The sequence below is a fragment of the Bufo gargarizans genome, chromosome 6 (genome assembly GCF_014858855.1).
Source record: "Bufo gargarizans isolate SCDJY-AF-19 chromosome 6, ASM1485885v1, whole genome shotgun sequence".
In the NCBI taxonomy this organism is placed as follows: Eukaryota; Metazoa; Chordata; class Amphibia; order Anura; family Bufonidae; genus Bufo; species Bufo gargarizans.
The window spans coordinates 107,930,298-107,949,452 of NC_058085.1; the positions used below are offsets into that span (position 1 = coordinate 107,930,298).

General features: G+C 43.5%; 2 protein-coding genes across 4 annotated transcripts in view; one reads left to right on the forward strand and one right to left on the reverse strand.

Moving 5' to 3' along the window:
- Positions 1 to 5,254, forward strand: part of PLEKHH3 (pleckstrin homology, MyTH4 and FERM domain containing H3) — a 73,801-nt gene extending 68,547 nt beyond the window's left edge. For all 3 annotated transcript variants that reach the window (XM_044297791.1, XM_044297790.1, XM_044297792.1), the window contains 3 exons: positions 1,715 to 2,179; positions 2,298 to 2,489; positions 4,180 to 5,254. In XM_044297791.1, coding sequence (XP_044153726.1) covers positions 1,715 to 2,179; positions 2,298 to 2,489; positions 4,180 to 4,305 — 783 coding nt within the window. In that variant the 3' untranslated portion in view covers positions 4,306 to 5,254. The remainder of the gene's footprint in view (positions 1 to 1,714; positions 2,180 to 2,297; positions 2,490 to 4,179) is intronic.
- A 9,918-nt stretch (positions 5,255 to 15,172) lies between these two features.
- Positions 15,173 to 19,155, reverse strand: part of TUBG1 (tubulin gamma 1) — a 30,616-nt gene continuing 26,633 nt past the window's right edge. The window contains exon 11 of the mRNA XM_044298046.1: positions 15,173 to 18,352. Coding sequence (XP_044153981.1) covers positions 18,155 to 18,352 — 198 coding nt within the window. The 3' untranslated portion in view covers positions 15,173 to 18,154. The remainder of the gene's footprint in view (positions 18,353 to 19,155) is intronic.

The window sequence follows — 19,155 nt, forward strand, 5'->3', positions numbered from 1 at the left end:
ATTTCTTCAAAAAATCGATTCTTATGATATGTAAATGACGCTGTAAGGAGCCCAGAGGGGCGTTATTCTTTCTCCACGGTGCCCAGGAACGCCCCTCTGAAGTGCCGTGCCCGGCTAAGTTTGAAAACTAATAACGCCTCCAAGTTCATCTAAATCGCCTCCCAGAGGCGCGGCTAAGTGCTCAACACCCCCCCTCCTCAGTGCCGCGCTCTGCGGCAAACACCCCGATCCTCCTCTCGCCGGCATCCCAAATCCCGCGCAGGCGCAGTGCCGTCAGTCATCTTATCATAGCGCAGGCAATCGCCGGCACTGCGCCTGCGCGGGATTTGGGATGCCAGCGAGAGGAGGATCGGATTTGGGAGGCGATTTAGATGAACTTGGAGGCGTTATTAGTTTTCAAATTTAGCCGGGCATGGCACTTCAGAGGGGCGTTCCTGGGCACAGTGGAGAAAGAATAACGCCCCTCTGGGCTCCTTACAGCGTCATTTACATATCATAAGAATCGATTTTTTGAAGAAATGACAAGACTCACAATCAAAAGAACAAGACAGATGGAAAAAAGGTACTCATGGATCCATGTTTAATAAAGTACCTTTTTTCCATCTGTGTTCTTCTTTTCCATGTCAGTCTTGTCCTTTCTTCTAAAAATCGATTCTTAGGATATGCAAATGACGCTGTAAGGACTGGAGCCCAGAGGGGCGTTTTTCTTTCTCCACGGTGCCCAGGAACGGTGCCCCTCTGAAGTGCCGTGCCCGCCTAAATATGAAAACTACTAACGCCTCCATGTTTAGCTGAATCGCCTCCCAGAGGCGCGGCTAAGTCCTCAACACCCGCCCCCCTCCTCAGCGCCGCGCTCTGCAAACACCCGATCCTCCTCTCGTCGGCGTCCCAAATCCCGCGCAGGCGCAGTGCCGGCGATTGCCTGTGCCTGCGCTCTGATAATACGGCTGAGGGCAACAGCTTCAACATCGTCACTGGGCTCGGCGCATGCCCAGTGACGATGTTGAAGCTGTTGCCCTCAGCCGTATTATCAGAGCGCAGGCGCAGGCAATCGCCGGCACTGCGCCTGCGCGGGATTTGGGACGCCGACGAGAGGAGGATCGGGTGTTTGCAGAGCGCGGTGCTGAGGAGGGGGGCGGGTGTCTAGGACTTAGCCGCGCCTCTGGGAGGCGATTCAGCTAAACATGGGGGGGGCCCCTGGGGAGAAAAGCAGCCGCATAGCCGGCTGCAGGTCATGAGTGGGCGGGGCCTTATCTGCGCTACGGGCCCCCCAGTGCCGCGGGCCCCATAGCAGTGGCGTGGTCTGCCTCTATGGGCGGTACGCCACTGGCTCTGTCCATTGTGTAGTTGATGGAGCTGCTGACTGCAGTGCTGGTCCTATGCAAAGCAATGGTTTCAGATCCCGCCAACCAGATATTTATGGCCTATCCTAAGAATAAGTTACCAATATTAAAATCCTGGAAAACTCTTTTAACTCAGTGTCATAAGGATTCTTAAATACTAATTTGTTCAGGTCAGTGGAGCCACAGTTTGGCTTCGGAGTGGACTGTTAGATGGACACTAAAAATGTACCCGTATTATGGCTCTCTGAATATCGATTAATTCTGAGAACATTCAGAAATGTTTCCATGCATATAAAAGTAAATTCACCCGTAAAGACTGAGAATCCAGTTTTGCTTGAAATTTTTATTATGATGTGCCCCGTGTCTTGCAGGCCCATGAAGCAGTAATCCAAGGCTATCTTCCCACAAATGAGGAAACGTTGCAGTCATTGGCAGCCCTTCGTCTTCAGTTTCTTAATGGTGACTTTTCTCCAAATGCACCTTTCCCTCGGTTAGAGGAGCTGTTCCCCATCTACATTCTTCACTCTCGGATTTTGGCGTCTAATAAACCTCACATTACATCGAAGCCTTCCTGTCCCAGCCTTCACAAAGGTCTTTTCTCAGGAGCTCTTCCGAATGGACTGTGGAACAACTCTTTAGTTAAACAGAAGGCTGAGGAAAGTCAGAAGTTTAAGGGCCGCGTGAAAGAAGAAGGAGCCAGTATGATGTCTGCTATTGTAGACAAATGGAAGGCTCTACAGAGCATGGAAAGAACTGAAGTCATGGCTGCATATCTGTCCATAGTTAAGCAGTGGTCGGGCTATGGATCCACGTTATTTGATATTGACTTTTATATGGTAAGTTTGTTTTTGAAGGTAAATATACCTAAATCTGCTTCTGATCACACTTTCTAAATGCTTTTTGTTCCAATCTGTGAATGTTCGATCACTCAGCACCTGTTTTTTTTCCACGCAGAGTTCTGTTGGGAGTTTCTCACAGCGGCTATGGTTGGGTGTCAGCGCCTCCTCTCTCAGTCTCTACAAGCAGGGAGAAGTGGACGCCTTTGAAAATGTTCAGTACAGTCAGATAACATCCTTTGGCGTTTCGGACAATTCCACATTTAAAGTGTCTGTGGGGGAAAAAGAAATGATCTTCGAAACTTCCAAGGTGAGGTTTACAGTTAAAGGGGATGTTCAGTAGATATAAAAAAAAGACAACCAATACCTCACTGATTTCCCCCCCCCCCCCCCAATGCTTAACAGATGCCATGCCAGTCTGCATCCTAGCGCCTCTCGACACACAAGAAACGACTGCTCAGCCACTTACAGCACTAACCACTGATTGGCTGGGTGGGAATTTCCTGTGTTCCAGAATGGCAGTTGCAGGGGGGATATCAGTGAGGTGGGTATTGCTTTTTTTTTTTTTTTTTACCAATTTGTGATCCATTCTTGGATTTTTTTTTTATCCAGATGACAACCACATTAAACACATTACCGCTCCTTCATTTCAAGACCCTGTATTTGGATAATTCTAGTAGTATGGTATGCTTCTACAATGCAGTATGGCAGAGAGCTGCCCTGTAATGGGACTGTGTGATACCAGACGCAGCCCATTTACAAAAGGTGGCGCTGTTTCTAGAAAGGCAAAACACAGACCCCTTTTGTTTAATCTCAGACAACCCCCATGGATGCAGAAAACACTAATGTGTAAGGGCTCATGCATACGAGTGTGTGTCCTTGCTGCGGTCCGCACTGCATGGGCACCGTCTGTGTGCATGCCATTTGCAGACTTATTGACTTGAAAAGCTGCTACTCTGAACCAAACCAGAGTTCGGGAAATAGTTTTTTTTATAGTACAAATTCATTTATGAAGTTATTACCCGAAGTCTCGCGAGACTTCGCGAAGCAATAACTTTGGCTGATCAGAGCCAATACATTCGAATACTGTACTGAGCTCCTGCTCCGTACAGTATTGGAACAAAGTTTTATGCGAATCGACTTCGGATGTTTCATCCGAAGTCTATTTGCTCACCCCTAATGGTGATATATAAAGTGTTGTCCGGCTGTTAGAAATTAAGCATGCCACGTGTTCTATTTATTTTGCGGTGCAGAGGCACAGACCGAAATCCCACAGAAACCCTTCCGATCCGTGCCTCCACTCTGCACCGCTCTGTATCTTGCAGACCTATTCAAGTCAATGGGTACGCATCCGTGATACAGAGTGTACACAGCCGGTACCTGCTGTTTGTGGTCCGCAATACAGGCAGGGGGCACATGCGGTTGGGTGCATGAGCCCTAGTATGATGAAACTTCTCTCTTCCATGGCTAATGATTACCAGTTATGTAACATAATGCGTTAATCGTTAGATTGGATTTTTTACCTCCATTTAATATGTAATACAATACTTGCAATCTGTCACCTATGGATACCGTATTACTCAGTGAAGCTGATAAGTTAATAAGATATGAAGACTGACCCAATGTTTCCACACTTGAGTACGGACTTATAACTGTATATGTGTTTTCCAGAAACAGCGCCACTCTTACCTTTGGGCTTTGTCTGGTATTGCAGCTCATCCCTATTCAAAATGCAATACCAGACACAACCCATGCCATTTTTTGAGGGGGGAGACTTTTTTTTTTTTTCTAGTCTTGGACCGCTCCTTTAATAAACTATCATACTTTGTCTATAGATAAAACAATTTTTATATAAAAGAAATATACTAAAAAAACATGCATTGTGACTGTCAGTATCAGAGCTCTGTTAGCTTTGGTATCGAGCATATTGCTCCCACGCATTTCACCGGTACTGCACAGATATTTAGTCCCCGACTGACATCTGCTTGTTCTGCTTTCAGGTTGATGAGATCACGCAGCTTATTAACACTTACCTCACCTGCATCAGCAGTGCACCTCCCCATCCTGGTGAAAGCAGCAGCAGCGGCGGCAGCAGTTCTTCTGAAGACCCGAGCCAGCTGGTCTGACCTGTGCCATCTCTCACTACTAGGGTTATGACAAGGCTACCTGCTCACACAAGTTCAGTCTGGAGCAGTTGGTAGACATTTTGCTATTACCCCGGGCTGAATAGCCAGCCATGAGGAATTCACAGCTTTATAACCTGTACACAAAACGATCAACGTGTTTATGGACTCCCAGGCCCTTTTTCTTTTTGTTTAACCAAAAACTCTATTCCACATTCAGCTTCCCTCACATGTCCTCTTTATATGTTCATAATCCACCCGTTCGCATGTTCATAGACCACACTGCGTATGCCATTATTCCCAACCAGGATATAATCACCTTCATATTTATTGGCCCAAAAAAAAAAAAATTATAAGAATAATAATTGTTTCAAGGGAGGTAAATTCATGTTTTTAGTTATTTTATACATGTTGTCTTTTCTCTGCTTTGTCTAAAAGAACTCATTTTTTTATTGTAAAAATTGTTCTTTATATTAGGGAAAAAGGAAGTTTATGTTTCAAAAGCACTTTAGTCATCAATGTTATTTCTACATGAAGTGTATATGGCCCTTGGTCGAGAATTCTTTGCAATAGCAAAAATCATACCAGACAGGATGTGCCATAAATACCGGACAGTTGTCGGCCCTTATCTGTCGGAATAAAAGTGTTCAGAGGTTCTGACCCACCATGGTCTCCACAGGTGGCCTCCTCACTAAAGCCTATGGCAGTTACAAACAAAGCTGAGCCCTGCTTTTTTTTAAACTGGTATTCTCAACATTATATTCAGGTCTTACAGTAAAGGTGTTATCCAAATTCTAAAAGATCCCCTCCAATGGCCGAGCCCCTCGTATACATTCTACTCATCTGCTCGCGGCACCTGCATCACTCCAGATCCCTGCAGGGATCCAGAACCATGTAAGTAATGTATATGAGGTGCCCGGTATTTGGGAAGGGGGTAATTTTAGAATTTGGATAACCTCTTTTAAAAAGGACAATCAAGCGTGCCACTGAAAGCCACTGTTTCTGTTTCCTGGTCCCTCTAGAAGTGTACAAGATGACCGTTCAGGCAATTATTGGCGCAGCAGTGACCTACCTCAGCCAGTGATTGGTGAGGTACCAGGAAACAGATTGATGGAGAACCTAGGAACTGTTAAAACAAGAGGGGTGGGGGACTGGGTAGGGGAATAGGATTTTTTTTTTCCTGTGGTCTTCAAAGGGTATGTCCACACGTGATTCAAAATGCAGAAGAAAAGTCAGTGCCAAAAACTACATGTATTACATGTGGTTTGTGCTGCAGAAAGGGCTGTGGATTTCCACCCTCTCCATGGCAGGTGGTGAAAACTGCGGTGGAACTCCGCAGCATAAATTCACATGCTGAATTTTTCAAATTGTCACCACAGGTCAATTTACACAGATTTCTTTTACACAGCGAGTGGATGCAATTTATTAAATGCACTATGAAAATGCAGGCAGCATGTTATAAGAGCGGAGCAGATTGATATATAGTTTTGTGGGAGAAGATTCAGTATAACCTGTAATTTATTCATTTAAATTCCTGCTCATTCAGAGCTTTGAAGTCAAGGAGGCGGTCCCATCAGTGATTGACAGCTCTGTATACAGTCATAGAGGGAAAGCTGTCAATCACTGACAGGACTGCCTCCTGGACTTCAAAGCCCAGAATGAGCAGGAATATAAATGAATAAATGACAAGTTTTACTAAATCTTACCTCACAAAACGATATATCAATCTGCTCCGCTCCTCCTGCTCTATAACATGCTGCCTGCAGCCCAGACACCATGTTCAGTGCAACAGGGTCCCTTGAAAACACTCATCCACTTTGCTGGTACTAAACAATTCTGCAGATTTACCACATGAAAATTTATAAATGGCAAATCTGCGTTGCATCTGCTACATGGGAACATACCAAGGTATTCTGATCCTTTTATTTGAATTATCACCCGGACAACCCCTTTAAGATGAGCTGTCAATTAGCAGGAACCCACACGTATGCCGACAGGGGCAGGTGAGGATACAGCCCACCTCAGAGAACAGCAGCAGTGCCACCACAAGCTGGGATTCCTGCTGAGGAGCAGCTCGATATATGGACCATGTGACCATGGGCCACTGCCTCGAATGACCTGGTGAGAAAGACACCTCCTGCTGCCCAGACACACATGCCACTGGCTTCCCAATTAGAAACAGGTCATTGGCATGTGTCAGCAGCACAAAGTGCCTGGGAGGTTATAATCGGAATTTGGGTAATCGCATAGCGAGCTGTGCCAATTTTCTCGTTTGCCTTCTAATGAAGTAACTGATTTAGGGTTAAAGATTAAAAGAACTAGAAAAACATAGGAGACTGGAAACCCACAGTAGACTTCGCGTTAGGTAATACAGAGGGCTGGGGAGCTTTGAACAAAACGCCTCATGGTGTGAAAACCCCACCTTCTTTTTATCATGCATCACCTCAGACATGGTTTCATTTTACCTGAAGTGTTCCTTGCCACACCACTGACGTAGACATGGAGTCCAGCTAATAATCTACAAGAATACTACATAAAAGTCTCTATTATTAGGTCGCTTTCACACAACCACAACATGGGTAAAGCATCTATATTACTCCCACAAAACCCAGACCCACAACTGTAATGTAACCACCAAAGAACCCTGTGGTGATCTAAGCTGTAGGTTAACCCATGGCTGATTTGTTGCAGACATTTGGGTTTGCTTCTAAAGCAAGTGCACAGAGTTTTTATAAACTCCATTCAGATGTATGGGACAGTCGCCGAAAATTGCGGAACCACAAATCTGACATTTCTTTGTTGTATCCAGAAGCTACACATATTTGTGGTCACCATGCCTGATGGGGAGGAGATATAAAAACCGGCATCACTGGCCATAATGGCCTCGGCAGACCTAATTCCCTTCTCTTTCCCCCTGCAATGGTTTATTTTCTGCTATACAATCCATCAGGAGTCAGACACCATGACTATAGCAATAGGCTCTCTGCACTTTAAGGGCTCATGCACATGAACATATTTTTTTGTCTGCAACCGATCCGCTTTTGCGGGTCGGATGTGGACCCATTCACTTTCAAAGGGGCCGCAAAAGATGCGGACCACACACGGTGTGTATGCTGTTCCGTGGTGTCCGCAAAAATATAGAACAAGCGTTGCAGACAAGGATAAGACTGTTCTATTACGGCTCAGACATTCTGTTCCACAGAATGCACGCGGCCAGTATCCATGTTTTGCGGATCTGAAATTTGCAGACCCCAAAAACAGGCGTGTGCATGAGCCCTAAGAATGCGATTCCCAGAAGCTGGCACATGAAGTCATGTATGCGCTATGTGCCGATGCACAATGCGCTATCAGGTTCTGTATGTATGGACCATTACTTCATGGGAGTAAACGCTCTGGAGCAGGAGTTCATATAGAGACATAGTTTGCGACATGCAATACAGTAGAGAGGGTCGTGCACCATCATGGGTGCCTAAATACAGCTAGAGTATGAGGTTCTGTTCACATCACATTTTTCTATACATCAAGTATATCCCCATGCACCCAGCATATGCCAAAGGAGTGTCCTTTTAGACTATGCTGGGCCAGTTTACATCTGCATACTTCCACCACTGTAGAGGAACATTTGTTTCTATGCATAGGGACACAAGTGTTATGCGCCACACAGCCCCATTCAAGTGAGGAAGGTCAACCTGCAATGCCAGACACAGCCAAGGGTGGTGCTATTTCTACGAAAGCAGACAGCTCTCCGCAATGCCCACTTATAGCAAAGGAAGAACAACATTTACACATAAAAATCAGGAATATTATCATTAAATTGGAAATGTAACATGCCCTATGAAAGAGGTGGCTCAGTCTAGCGTCCCCTTTGTGTATGCCCCATCTGTGCTAGATCTTTTCTTGTAATCAGAATATAATCATGGCACAATGCATAAGAAACACTTTGTAATAGTATAACAGTACAGATTGTTCAGAGACCTTGCCTTGTGACTAATCTATCCCCACAACCCAGGACACAAGAGGTTACGGTAGATGTAACCGGAGACGTGAGGATTATTCTGCTGATCCAAATCAACATGGTAGGATCAATTAAATCAAGGATGAACAAGGAGGAAAATTCTTAAAGGGGTTTTACTATGTTAATTTTTTTTAGCAGATATGCTCATGTAGTTGCTTAACTTGTGTACTTCCCCATGGACTCTTCTGACCAATTTTCACCATGTAAACCAATCTCTCTGGTTTGTTTCGATCTTGTATGTAACACTTCCTGTTGCTGTATCCAACCAAACCCATGATGCACTTCTCCTTTCCAGCACTGCCCCCCAACACCCAGCTAGTTCATAGCCCCACCCACCCAGTTCATAGCTCCTCCCATCCAGCTAGTTTATAGCTCCTCCCATCCAGCAAGTTCCATAGACACTCCCCTATCACTGTCCCTGTTTCTGCTTTGACACATCCATGGACACTATCACCGGAAATGAGAAAGAGCTGCATGGACATGTTTATGTGACCACAGCCCAAAACAGGAGAAAAACATTACAACAGCTACCTTCCTAAATTTTAATGGATGTTTGTGCAAACTGCAAAACCCCTTTAAGAAAGGATATCTGATTGATATTGGTGACATCTGCAATAAGAGAAAATTAATCAACTATATACAGTAGTATTGAGACCAAATTAAAGTCAATAGGATGAACCACATTGGTGCTAGGATAAAACGTAGCAAGAAATTTTAAACAGCTGCTATGGGCAACTACTCCAGTCTTTGGCCTAGTTTCGATACCTGTCCTCCATTGACGTGCATTAAAGCGGCCAAACACATTAGCCTAAAGTTAAATAAAATAGGCCAATTTCAACCAAAACCTTAGTTTGGGATCATGCACATGGCTGTTGCCCCACCATGGCCATATTTCAGCCCACATACGGCGGGTCCACAATACACGGAGCACCGGCTGTGTGCACCCTGCATCGGATTAGCCTTCTTGGGAGATTTGATTTCAGGGTTAAAAGGGCTGTCTCACTTTAGCAAATGGCATTTATCATGTAGAGAAAGTTAATACAAGGCACTTACTAATGTATTGTTATTATCCATATTGCTTCCTGCTGGCTTGATTCATTTTTCCATCACATTATACACTGCTCATTTCCATGGTTACGACGACGCTGCAATCCCATCAGTGGTGGTCGTGCTTGCACACTATAAGAAAAAGGCGCTGGCCGAGACTGTGGGAGGGCGCATAGTCTAGCGCTTTTTCCAATAGCGTGCAAGCACGGCCACCACTGATGGATTACAGGGTGGTCATAACCATGGAACGAGCAGTGTATAATGTGATGGGAAAATGAATCCAGCCATCAAAGAAAGCAATATTGACAATCGCATTAGTGATTGCCTTGTAATAACTTTATCTATGTCATAAATGCTGTTTGCTGAAGTGAGACAACCCCTTTAACAATATATTCAGATACATTGCCTCGCCATGTATGCATCATCTGAGCAGTTTCGCATTGCAAGGACAGTTCTACAGCTACATGTAAATCCCTGCGATCGGCGTCAGGCGGGATGCCATTCCATTTGGTACAGTTTTAACACCACATATTGCGACCCTTTAGAAATTCTCCTGTGCAGCTGCTGTAGGATCTTATACCAGTAACCATATGCGATGTGTTTGTAGACACCATTGACATCCCCAAATATCTACCAAGTCAAATACAATGCAAGAGCACTCTGATAACAAACTAATGCTATGCTCACTATATAAATGAATGTGAGGTGCTTAGCAAATACATTTTAATCAAAATTATTTGCGTCCATCTACCAGGACAAGGTAACCTCTTTTGGATGGGAACCTATGCCAAATGCTACCTTTTCTGGTGCCAACCGGCCTCCAATGGGGCAAACAGATTCCACATGCAGTATCTACTGGACCCACTACTAGTATCATGGATGCATAATACCATTATCCAGTGTGAGTAGATGTGCTCCGAGGTAGAATCAGTTTTACACAATTATTATTTATTCCATTGGCCAGGCCCACTAATCTGTTCTCCCTTAGTCTCGGTTTTTAAAGCTGCAGGCAGCACCCACCACCACGTCCACATACGGTAGCAATTAAATTACATTTGTCATACAATTTCATACATTTCTTTCTGGCAAGCAAAGAATAGATTACTGCTCTGCCCCAGGCAGATGTGTAACCTTCCTACAGTATTGTAATCTATTGAGTATTCCCTGCTTGTTCAGTGGCTGCTCACTTCCTGTATACCAACAGCAAGGTCTGGGATATGTGCAATCATATCTGTTATTCCCCAGAACATTGGTAAAAGTAATAGCATGCTACAACTGTTTGGGACCAGTCATGAGAATATAAAGCAGGTGGGATTTATAGGTCTCCCATCTTCATAATAAGACACACAACTACACAAACCCTAGTGTAGTTTTGTGGAGAAGACAATCACGTGTCACAATATCGTTATGGTTGTCACCATTGTAAAATCATTGCCCTCATTGACGGGAGTTACTGCCATGTTGGTCAGGTTATCTGGCCGACAGGAGTTACTCAGCAGTTCATTGAGAGCCTGTATGTTTTACAATGCCGTGCCGGATGTGCAAATGCCAAATGCTCTCATCTGAAAAGACTTGCCATTTTCAAGATGTGCCTATGTGTTTTTGTTTTTTTAAATAAAAAATTGTTTGAGAGATAAAGTTGTAATCTTACATTTCTTGTTTGGTGCCGTTTGTTCTTGCAGGGCAAATAGGTTTACCAAGTTTGTGATAGAATATAAGGGAACATTGGCTGAAAACCTATGTGCTGGAGAATTAGCAACAATTAGCCAAAATAAAAAGTTGAGGATTTCGAAGCAATATCCATGGGAAGCTCTGCATGAAATCAGGGGACCGGCCGAGATCTGTCTGCAACCGGCAAAAATTCCAAGAATTGGTCAGAAGAAAACTGCTGTGCCGTGTTTTTCTGCATAAGAATCCAAGTGTTTCCATGGGCTTCTAGGTCCATAACCTCTGACATGTCCTATCTTTTGCCGTATCGTGTGGATCCCGGACCCATTGAAGTTAATGGGTCTGCACTGTGATGCGGACACGGGCACGGCAGAACCACTACCATGCGAATGCAACCTAAGGAATTTTTCTCTTTTTGCTCCAGGTGTTAAAAGTCTAAGGCTGGGTTCACACGGGTGTGACGGATTGGCTCAGGATGCGTTCAGGGTGCGTTCAGTGAAACTCGCACTATTTTGCAAGCAAGTTCAGTCAGTTTTGTCTGCAATTGCGTTTAGTTGTTCAGTTTTTTCCGCGCGGGTGCAATGCGTTTTGATTAGTTTTTCACGCGCGTGATAAAAAACTGAAGGTTTAAAAACAACATCTCTTAGCAACCATCAGTGAAAAACGCATCGCACCCGCACTTGCTTAAGGATGCAAGGCGTTTTTCACGCAGCCCCATTCACTTCTATGGGGCCAGGGCTGCGTGAAAAACGCAGAATATAGAACATGCTGCGATTTTAAAGCATTGCAGAAGTGATGCGTGAAAAAAAACGCTCATGTACACAGCCCCATTGAAATGAATGGTGCCGGATTCAGCGCGGGTGCAATACGTTCACCTACTGCATTGCACCCGCGCGGAAATCTCGCCCGTGTGAACTCAGCCTAAGGGGGAGATTTATCATGAGGGGAGAATTTTAAGTCCGTTTTGTTTGAATCTGCGTTGGCGTAATGTCTCACGTTACTTGATAAATTTGGCTTATCTTTGGACCTAACACTTTTGTCTAGAGAAGCTACTCCAGTTTTCCTACACCGTCCTTCTCCTGGAGTGAGAGTGCAACTTTAAAGAAATAAATAAATAAAAAGTTATATTGAAAATCATCCACATTACTAAACTGGACCGAGTGGTGAAAGAATACAAAAAGTCGCAAAATTTTGTGCAGCGAGTGCAAAAAAAAAAAAAAAAAAAAAAAAAAAAAAAAAAAAAAAAAAAAAAAAAAAAAAAATCGCAAAAGCCTTATTTTGTGACTTTTTAACACCAGAATTCTGGAGTAAAGAAATGATAAATCAAGGCCTAAAAGTCTTTGTAAAATATATGAAATGAATTTGTGATTTGGCAGTTTTTTGTTGTTGTTGATGCAATTGCTTTTTTCCAGCCATTTTTTCACCCCCTTGTCTACAAGTGAAAAAATGCCTGAAAAAGAAAAAACTAAATCCACAAAAAACACCATAAGAAAAGCATGCAGCATTTTAAAAAGCCACAAAAGATTTCTAAGTATTTTTAAGTATTACTTACCTATTCTTGCTTTAGCATTGTGGAGCTGCTGCCATCCAGGAAATGCAAGTAACAATATGCAGATCTGAATTCATCACTGGTTACCACAACCTATTTGTTAAAGGGGTTGGCCACTCTCTGGCTACTGTTGACCAATGTGTAGGTAACAGGACTATATGGCACTTACTAATATAGCCTTTGTGGATATTCTGTACCATTTGCTATATTTCATAAGCCATGCCCCCTTGTTAGGCAAACCTTTGCTCTCCACAAAATGGCCGCCAACAAGGTCATGTGACCAGACATGGTCATGCCTCCTCTATTCTAAACACAATGCACTAAACTCATCAGTGCAAGTACAGTGTAATTGAATAGAGGAAACCATCACATTGAGTTTCCCTGGTCACATGATCCTCCATCAGCAGCCATTTTATGGACAAGACCTATGTGTGGACTGCACAATAGACCTGGCACACAAGGGGGCATACTTCATAAAATATAGAAAATGGCACAGAATTTCAACAAAGGCTATATTATTAAGTGCCATATAGACATCTTACAAACACATTGGTTAGCACTGCCAGAAAGTGGCCAACCCCTTTAAGGAATTAGGCAATAAAATACCTTTTAACCTGCTACTGTGCACGTCCTACTCTGATTCCTTCCTTCACCCCAGCTGTCAAGGACTTCCTGCATCACTGTCTGTACACATGTGGTCACTAGTAGTTTCTTTGTGCAGAAAGGGACTAAACAAGAACAAGCTAGGGCAGATGCTGGTGTAATGCATAGGTCTAGGTAGTCACCATGTTCGGTTATGCTCTCATTTAACGCAGCGGGCATGTTTCATGTGCGTATTTCTCTTTATTGTAGCATAGAAACACATAATGTGTCCTAAATTTGCCAAGCAGGCTTCCTGGAATATATTTCAGGAACAAAAGCTGGAGAACAAATATAACTTTCTGTTGATCTCCAGGACGGCTGCCAGCGATTCTCTTCCAAGAACCAGGCAGTGGGAGTAATGAGAGCCAGATCAGACAAACAGGGTCTGCAACCTGCTGCGAGACTGGGGAGTATAAAGAAGTGCCTACAAAAAAAAATATATGAGAGGCTGGAGGCAGCGATTATCTTCTGCATTACATTTATGTGTGTACTGAAAGCTAAAGTTGATGAGGTCTTACAATATTTTTTGGTGTCAAGTCAACAAAGATGGCAACTAGACACGGATAGACAAGCATGGAAGGGCTGGCGAAAATGGCATGCACTAATGCTACATCCTGCACCACCCTTAAGTTAGGCATCTAACCCTGCTTTACATACCTCACCTCTACGTTGTCCATAAGCAGACTGCGTAGGGATAACTAGAGCCTGGAGGGCACATGAGTCAATCCATGACAAATCAGAACATTTAAAGTAATTAGAGGAACCTATAGATGGATGGGGGAGGAGGTCACAGTAGAGAAGTCACTGCTTGGTAACTATACAGCTAAAGCCACAAATGGTGTCGGGTGGGGCTTTCAACCATGAGGTATATAGATGTTAATGAACATCCTGTGGCATAATGGACACAGAATTAGAAGCCTTCATATAACAGCTGATTTCAGGGCTATTCGTCTGGAATCCCCCATCCACATGTATGCTTGGCTGAGCCCAACACCTCTGGTGGACGCTTACCTTCTTTAAGAACAAAGCAACGTGCATGCTTCAGCAGGCCCTATCCATTGCTTTCCCAAACATTTGGTGTTGGGGGAAAGTCAGTGCACCGCCATACACATCAGATGGATGGCTGGTCCTGCAGATATTGATGGCTTCATCTAATGTGTATGGCCAGGAAGTGAATGCGGTTATTTAAAGGGAGTCCGTTAGCAACTTTTGTCATCTAAAAGTGCTCAAATCACACTGTAGGTCACAGTATCCTCCTGACATCACTTTTCTCTGCTCATGAAATACCAAGACCATCACCCCCAAGTCTGAGCATGTGCCCTACAATACCCACAGCATCCAAGAACAGACTGCACATGCGTCGCTTACTGGAGGAACACTGGGAGGCCTGGGTGCTTACATATTGCTACAAAGTTTGGAGTATCACAGCTTCAGAAAAGTCCTAAAAAAATTGTACCATTTGTTAACTGTGTTTGTGACCTACAGTGCAATTTGAGCAGACTCCCTTTAAATGGGATAACCCCTTAATTTAAGTTTTACCTTAATATTACAAGAACACTAGTAGGTATATCCTTGTAATCTCATTTAGGCAGTGGAATGATTAGCCATAACTGGATAGAAATGGTACTCCAGGTCCTGGAGAACTGGGTATGACTAAGCAGGATTACAAAACCCCTAAGGAGATACGTTAATGATGTAGTCATACAACACGGCTGCTCTTGAGGCGGAAACGTTGCATCATTGAATGGCAATGACATGACCTCAGCAACAGAAGGTAGAATACAAACCTTTCTATAGATCAAACCCGATCTACATGTCCTACTGACCATTGATGGAAGATCTCTAATGTGTGTTTATACATGGGGTAACAAGCAGAACATGGATGTGGCTTTTCCAGAAATCAGCTTCCCCCAGACCATAAGATAACAGGACAGAAGACAAACAAGTGATTTACAGGAATCTTATTTAATAAGAATAATTCTACAATTGCTGAGAGTGAGAAGACAGTGTGAAAATACAGCTCTTTCCAGGCAGACCTCCAATACATACATTTTACGTACAAATATATAGATAAGTATTAGATGCTTTCCTAGAATAAAGGACACTTTACCAACTGAGCTAATACAAGACAGATACCTGCGAGCCTCAAGGCCATCATGCATAAATGATAAATGTCAATACAAGTCCAGCTGCACTCGGATATGCTCACTGTACGGTGCGCACACATGGCGTATTTTACACCTGCATTAGGTCCATGTAGTTCAAATTAAAAAGGTAAAAACGTTTTACCCTCGTCCCTAATGGGATCCATTTCTTCTATAGCAAGAAATATATACACCTAACAGACCATTAAAATGGAAAATTACGGACGGAGCTTTGTTTTTCTGATACAGAACACCAAATCCCTGGAACAGATTTAGATATTCTAGTAACAGCAGCCACCACTAGAGGGAGCTTACTGAATACTATTACATTGAACTTCTCCTGAAAGCTCCCTCTAGTGGTGGCTGCAAACAACCTGGAGTGTTATCATTTAACTCTACCACAATGGAAAGGATTTGAAGCTCTGTAACGCAATGATGTCAAAAGACTTCTATGGTGCCCTATGGCAGCTAAGTAGAACTGGGTGGGTGCATAGAGCAATAATCCAGCTGTGTGCGTCAGCTCTAAGACATTACTACGCCAAAGGAAAACTGGTCTGTGTTGTCCACAGCAACCAATCACAGCACAGCTTTCACTTTTCAGGGGAACAATATAAAAATAAAATATAATGCTGCAATTAGCAGTAAAAGTATTATGTATGCCACGCACTAAACTAAATGGATTGTTTTGGGGGGGGGGGTTCAAAAAATGTAGAAAGTTCAATGTACCCTTTTAAAAAGTGTTTATAAAGGTACCAGAAATATGGTGTTGTTCAACTTGTGTCTGAAACACTACAACTCCCAGCAAGCACGTGGCTGTTGTAGTTTTGCATAGGCTGGAGATCACAGCTCTGCTCCAATACAAGGTGCCCTGTCCTCCTAGTAGTCAGCTAGGGGTAATACAAGAACCACGTAATTTTCTGAATGCACCATCTTCAATGCCAATGCGGGAAATAAAACCGTGGATATTTTTGGAAATCCATAGCATCTATGGATATATAAGGGGATGTCTAAGATTAGAAAAAAAAAACAAAAAAAAAAACTAGTGCCTATTGTTTATGGGCTGTACCTGGCACTACAGCTCACTTCATTTGAGTGAATAGGGCTAAGATGCAGTACCAGATACAGCCTATGGACAAGAGTGGCGCTGTTTCTGGGGGGAGAGACAGACCTTTCTTTTTTTGAGATAACACATTTTAATATTGATAAATCAAAAGCACAGACAGGGGCAAAAAGGAAGCTAAAATATAACTTTTAATAAATACAATAAAATATCTGGGTAGTACCAGCTATCAAAAAAGGACAAAACATTGAATGCAAAGTACAAGAATCCACTATTGGAACTACAGGGCACCTGAAGTCCTATAGCACAACAGGCAAGATTCGTGATAAGAAAAAAGGAACAGTCTTGGAGTGCTGCAGTTGAGGACGACCAGGTATCCTTTAGGAAATCCTGAAACGTAGTTTTCTAGTCCGACTGGGCCGTGGAGGACTATAAGTAACTTTGAAGGACGCTCAGTGCAGATAGAAGGGGAACAACTATCCCTAGAATGCCCTAGATCGCGGGGGGGGGGGCTAGGGTACCTACAGCACACAATTTCTTGCAATAAAAATGTAAAACCTAAACTTTTCCTGTCAGTTGTCTGTAACATAAGATCCTTCAAAAATCTGTGAATGTTCCAATTGCCCACCTTTAAAGGGAGTCTGTCAGAAGTGTTTAACATAATAAACTGCTGACAGCACTAGGTAGGGGCTGGGGTGAGCTGGACAATAAAACCTTTTCTGAAGCTTTTATTATCAGGAGGAGTGTGAACAAGCAGGTTCTGCTCCTGCAAGTGTCCATGAGGTGGAGCTTCACTATGTAGTGCTCTCCATACTGAGCTGCTTCACAGCCCCTCCCCTCAGTGTGACAAAGCAGAGGGGCTGGGCTGTAAAGCAATTTAATGCAGGAAGGGCTTCACAGTGAAGACGTGCCCCCCTTTGCACTTGTAGGGGAAGAATCTGGCAGAATAAAACGTCATATTCACACTACTTCTCATAATAAAAGCTCCACAAAAGGCATGTTTGTATTGCTCTACCCAATCTAGTGCAATCAGCAGTTTTGCATGGTGAAAACTGCTGACAGAATCCCTTTAAGGGCAGTCCTTATGCCCTGCTTAGTAAACATCCATTAAAAGGGGTTTTCTGGTTATAATGATTATTTTTTTTTTTTTTAAGTGCCTGTAGGCTTAGTGCTAAAACAAAAGATTTATTTTTACTCGCTCCATGCAGCGCCAATCCTCCGCTGTGTCCATCTTCTAGTCCCTGCACTGGTTACATCCGGTCATGCAAGGACATGGTTATATGCACTATTCGGTTTCAGCAAGCAGGCTGCGGGCACTTGCTTAAAAATCATTCTAAGTAGAAAATCCCTTCAAGGGATGGAATTCCTCAACCTTTCCATGAATGTATATACCTAAAAATGTAATGATGTCAGGTCTGCCTGGATAGCCGGATTATTACTTCATATACAATGAATAAGCATTAGTTGGCCTCATCACACAAAACATGGAGTTGTGAAGCTCTTCATTTAGTAACATAAGCAACAGCTTATGACAAGCTGCAGTTACATCTGGTTCCTCTGCGGGGCGCTCTATAGCCCAGTGACCAGAATAAATGTTGCTCCCCGGTGAAACAAGGTAGATCATATGGATGGGATTACATTCTTACTTACAGGTGATCCCCCATCTCCTGTGCTGTGGTACACAATCACACTGTGCTCCGATACTGTAGTGTCCTTACTGTCATCGCTCACTTATCCTGAGTACCCCATGAAACGTAATCCGGACGGGTGGCGGCATGGTATTCATCTATCAGCTGCTGGACAATCTCCCTCGAGTTATCCAGCTCATCAAAGTTCTCCTTGAAAATGTCCTCTTTACGGAACTGCTCCAGGAAGGCCTCGCGTTTCCTCAGCTTGTCGTACTGCCGGCAAGTTCTCTCAAAGAGCTGGAGAAAGTGTCATGGAGAATCATCAAATGAGAGATGCAGGTTCTGACACTTAGAATATAAGAATAGTTTGCATTTACATCCCCCTGCCTCCGACAGCGCTGCCTGTGTGTCAGTCTTCACTTCTCTTGCATTCTATTCATGTCATGATAAACTGAGCTAGTTTCTATACCGAGTGTACCAGTGATGAGTGAAGTTATGAAAAATGTGATTCGGCTGCTTTGGCAAATTTCATAAAGAAATTTGATTTGTGACTAATTTCTTCGTCACAAAGTGCATTCCCTTGTATGTAGCTGGCGCAATGACAGGGAACGGAGATTGCGTTGTCCCCAGTCATTGAACCCCTCTGATGCAGTGTTCATCGCTGATCACGTCATCTTATGCTACAATTGAGGCCTTTCGAGGGTTAAATCAGGTTAAAAGAAACGTACCCATTTGTTCACGGAGAGGCAGTCATGGCCATCTTGTTTGAAGACGCAGCACGAGATGACGTCATCACTGATTTTGCGCAGTATCTTCAATCGAGATTGCTGCGACGGCCTCTCCATGAGCAAATGAATAAGGTTTTTTTTTTTCTAATTTTTCCTGGAATTTCGGATCAAAGTCTATTTGTTTGGCTTTGATTCGCTCAACACTAGTCAAAACCAAAATATGGAGAAAAAAAAAAAAAAAAAATCTCAAAGGGGTTGGTCCATCTCACACACTGGTGGTGGCATATCGCTAAAATATGCCACCAATGTCTGATAGATGCGCGTCCCACACCTCTCTAGAACGAAGCTGCCAAGAGAATAAGCGTGCACCTC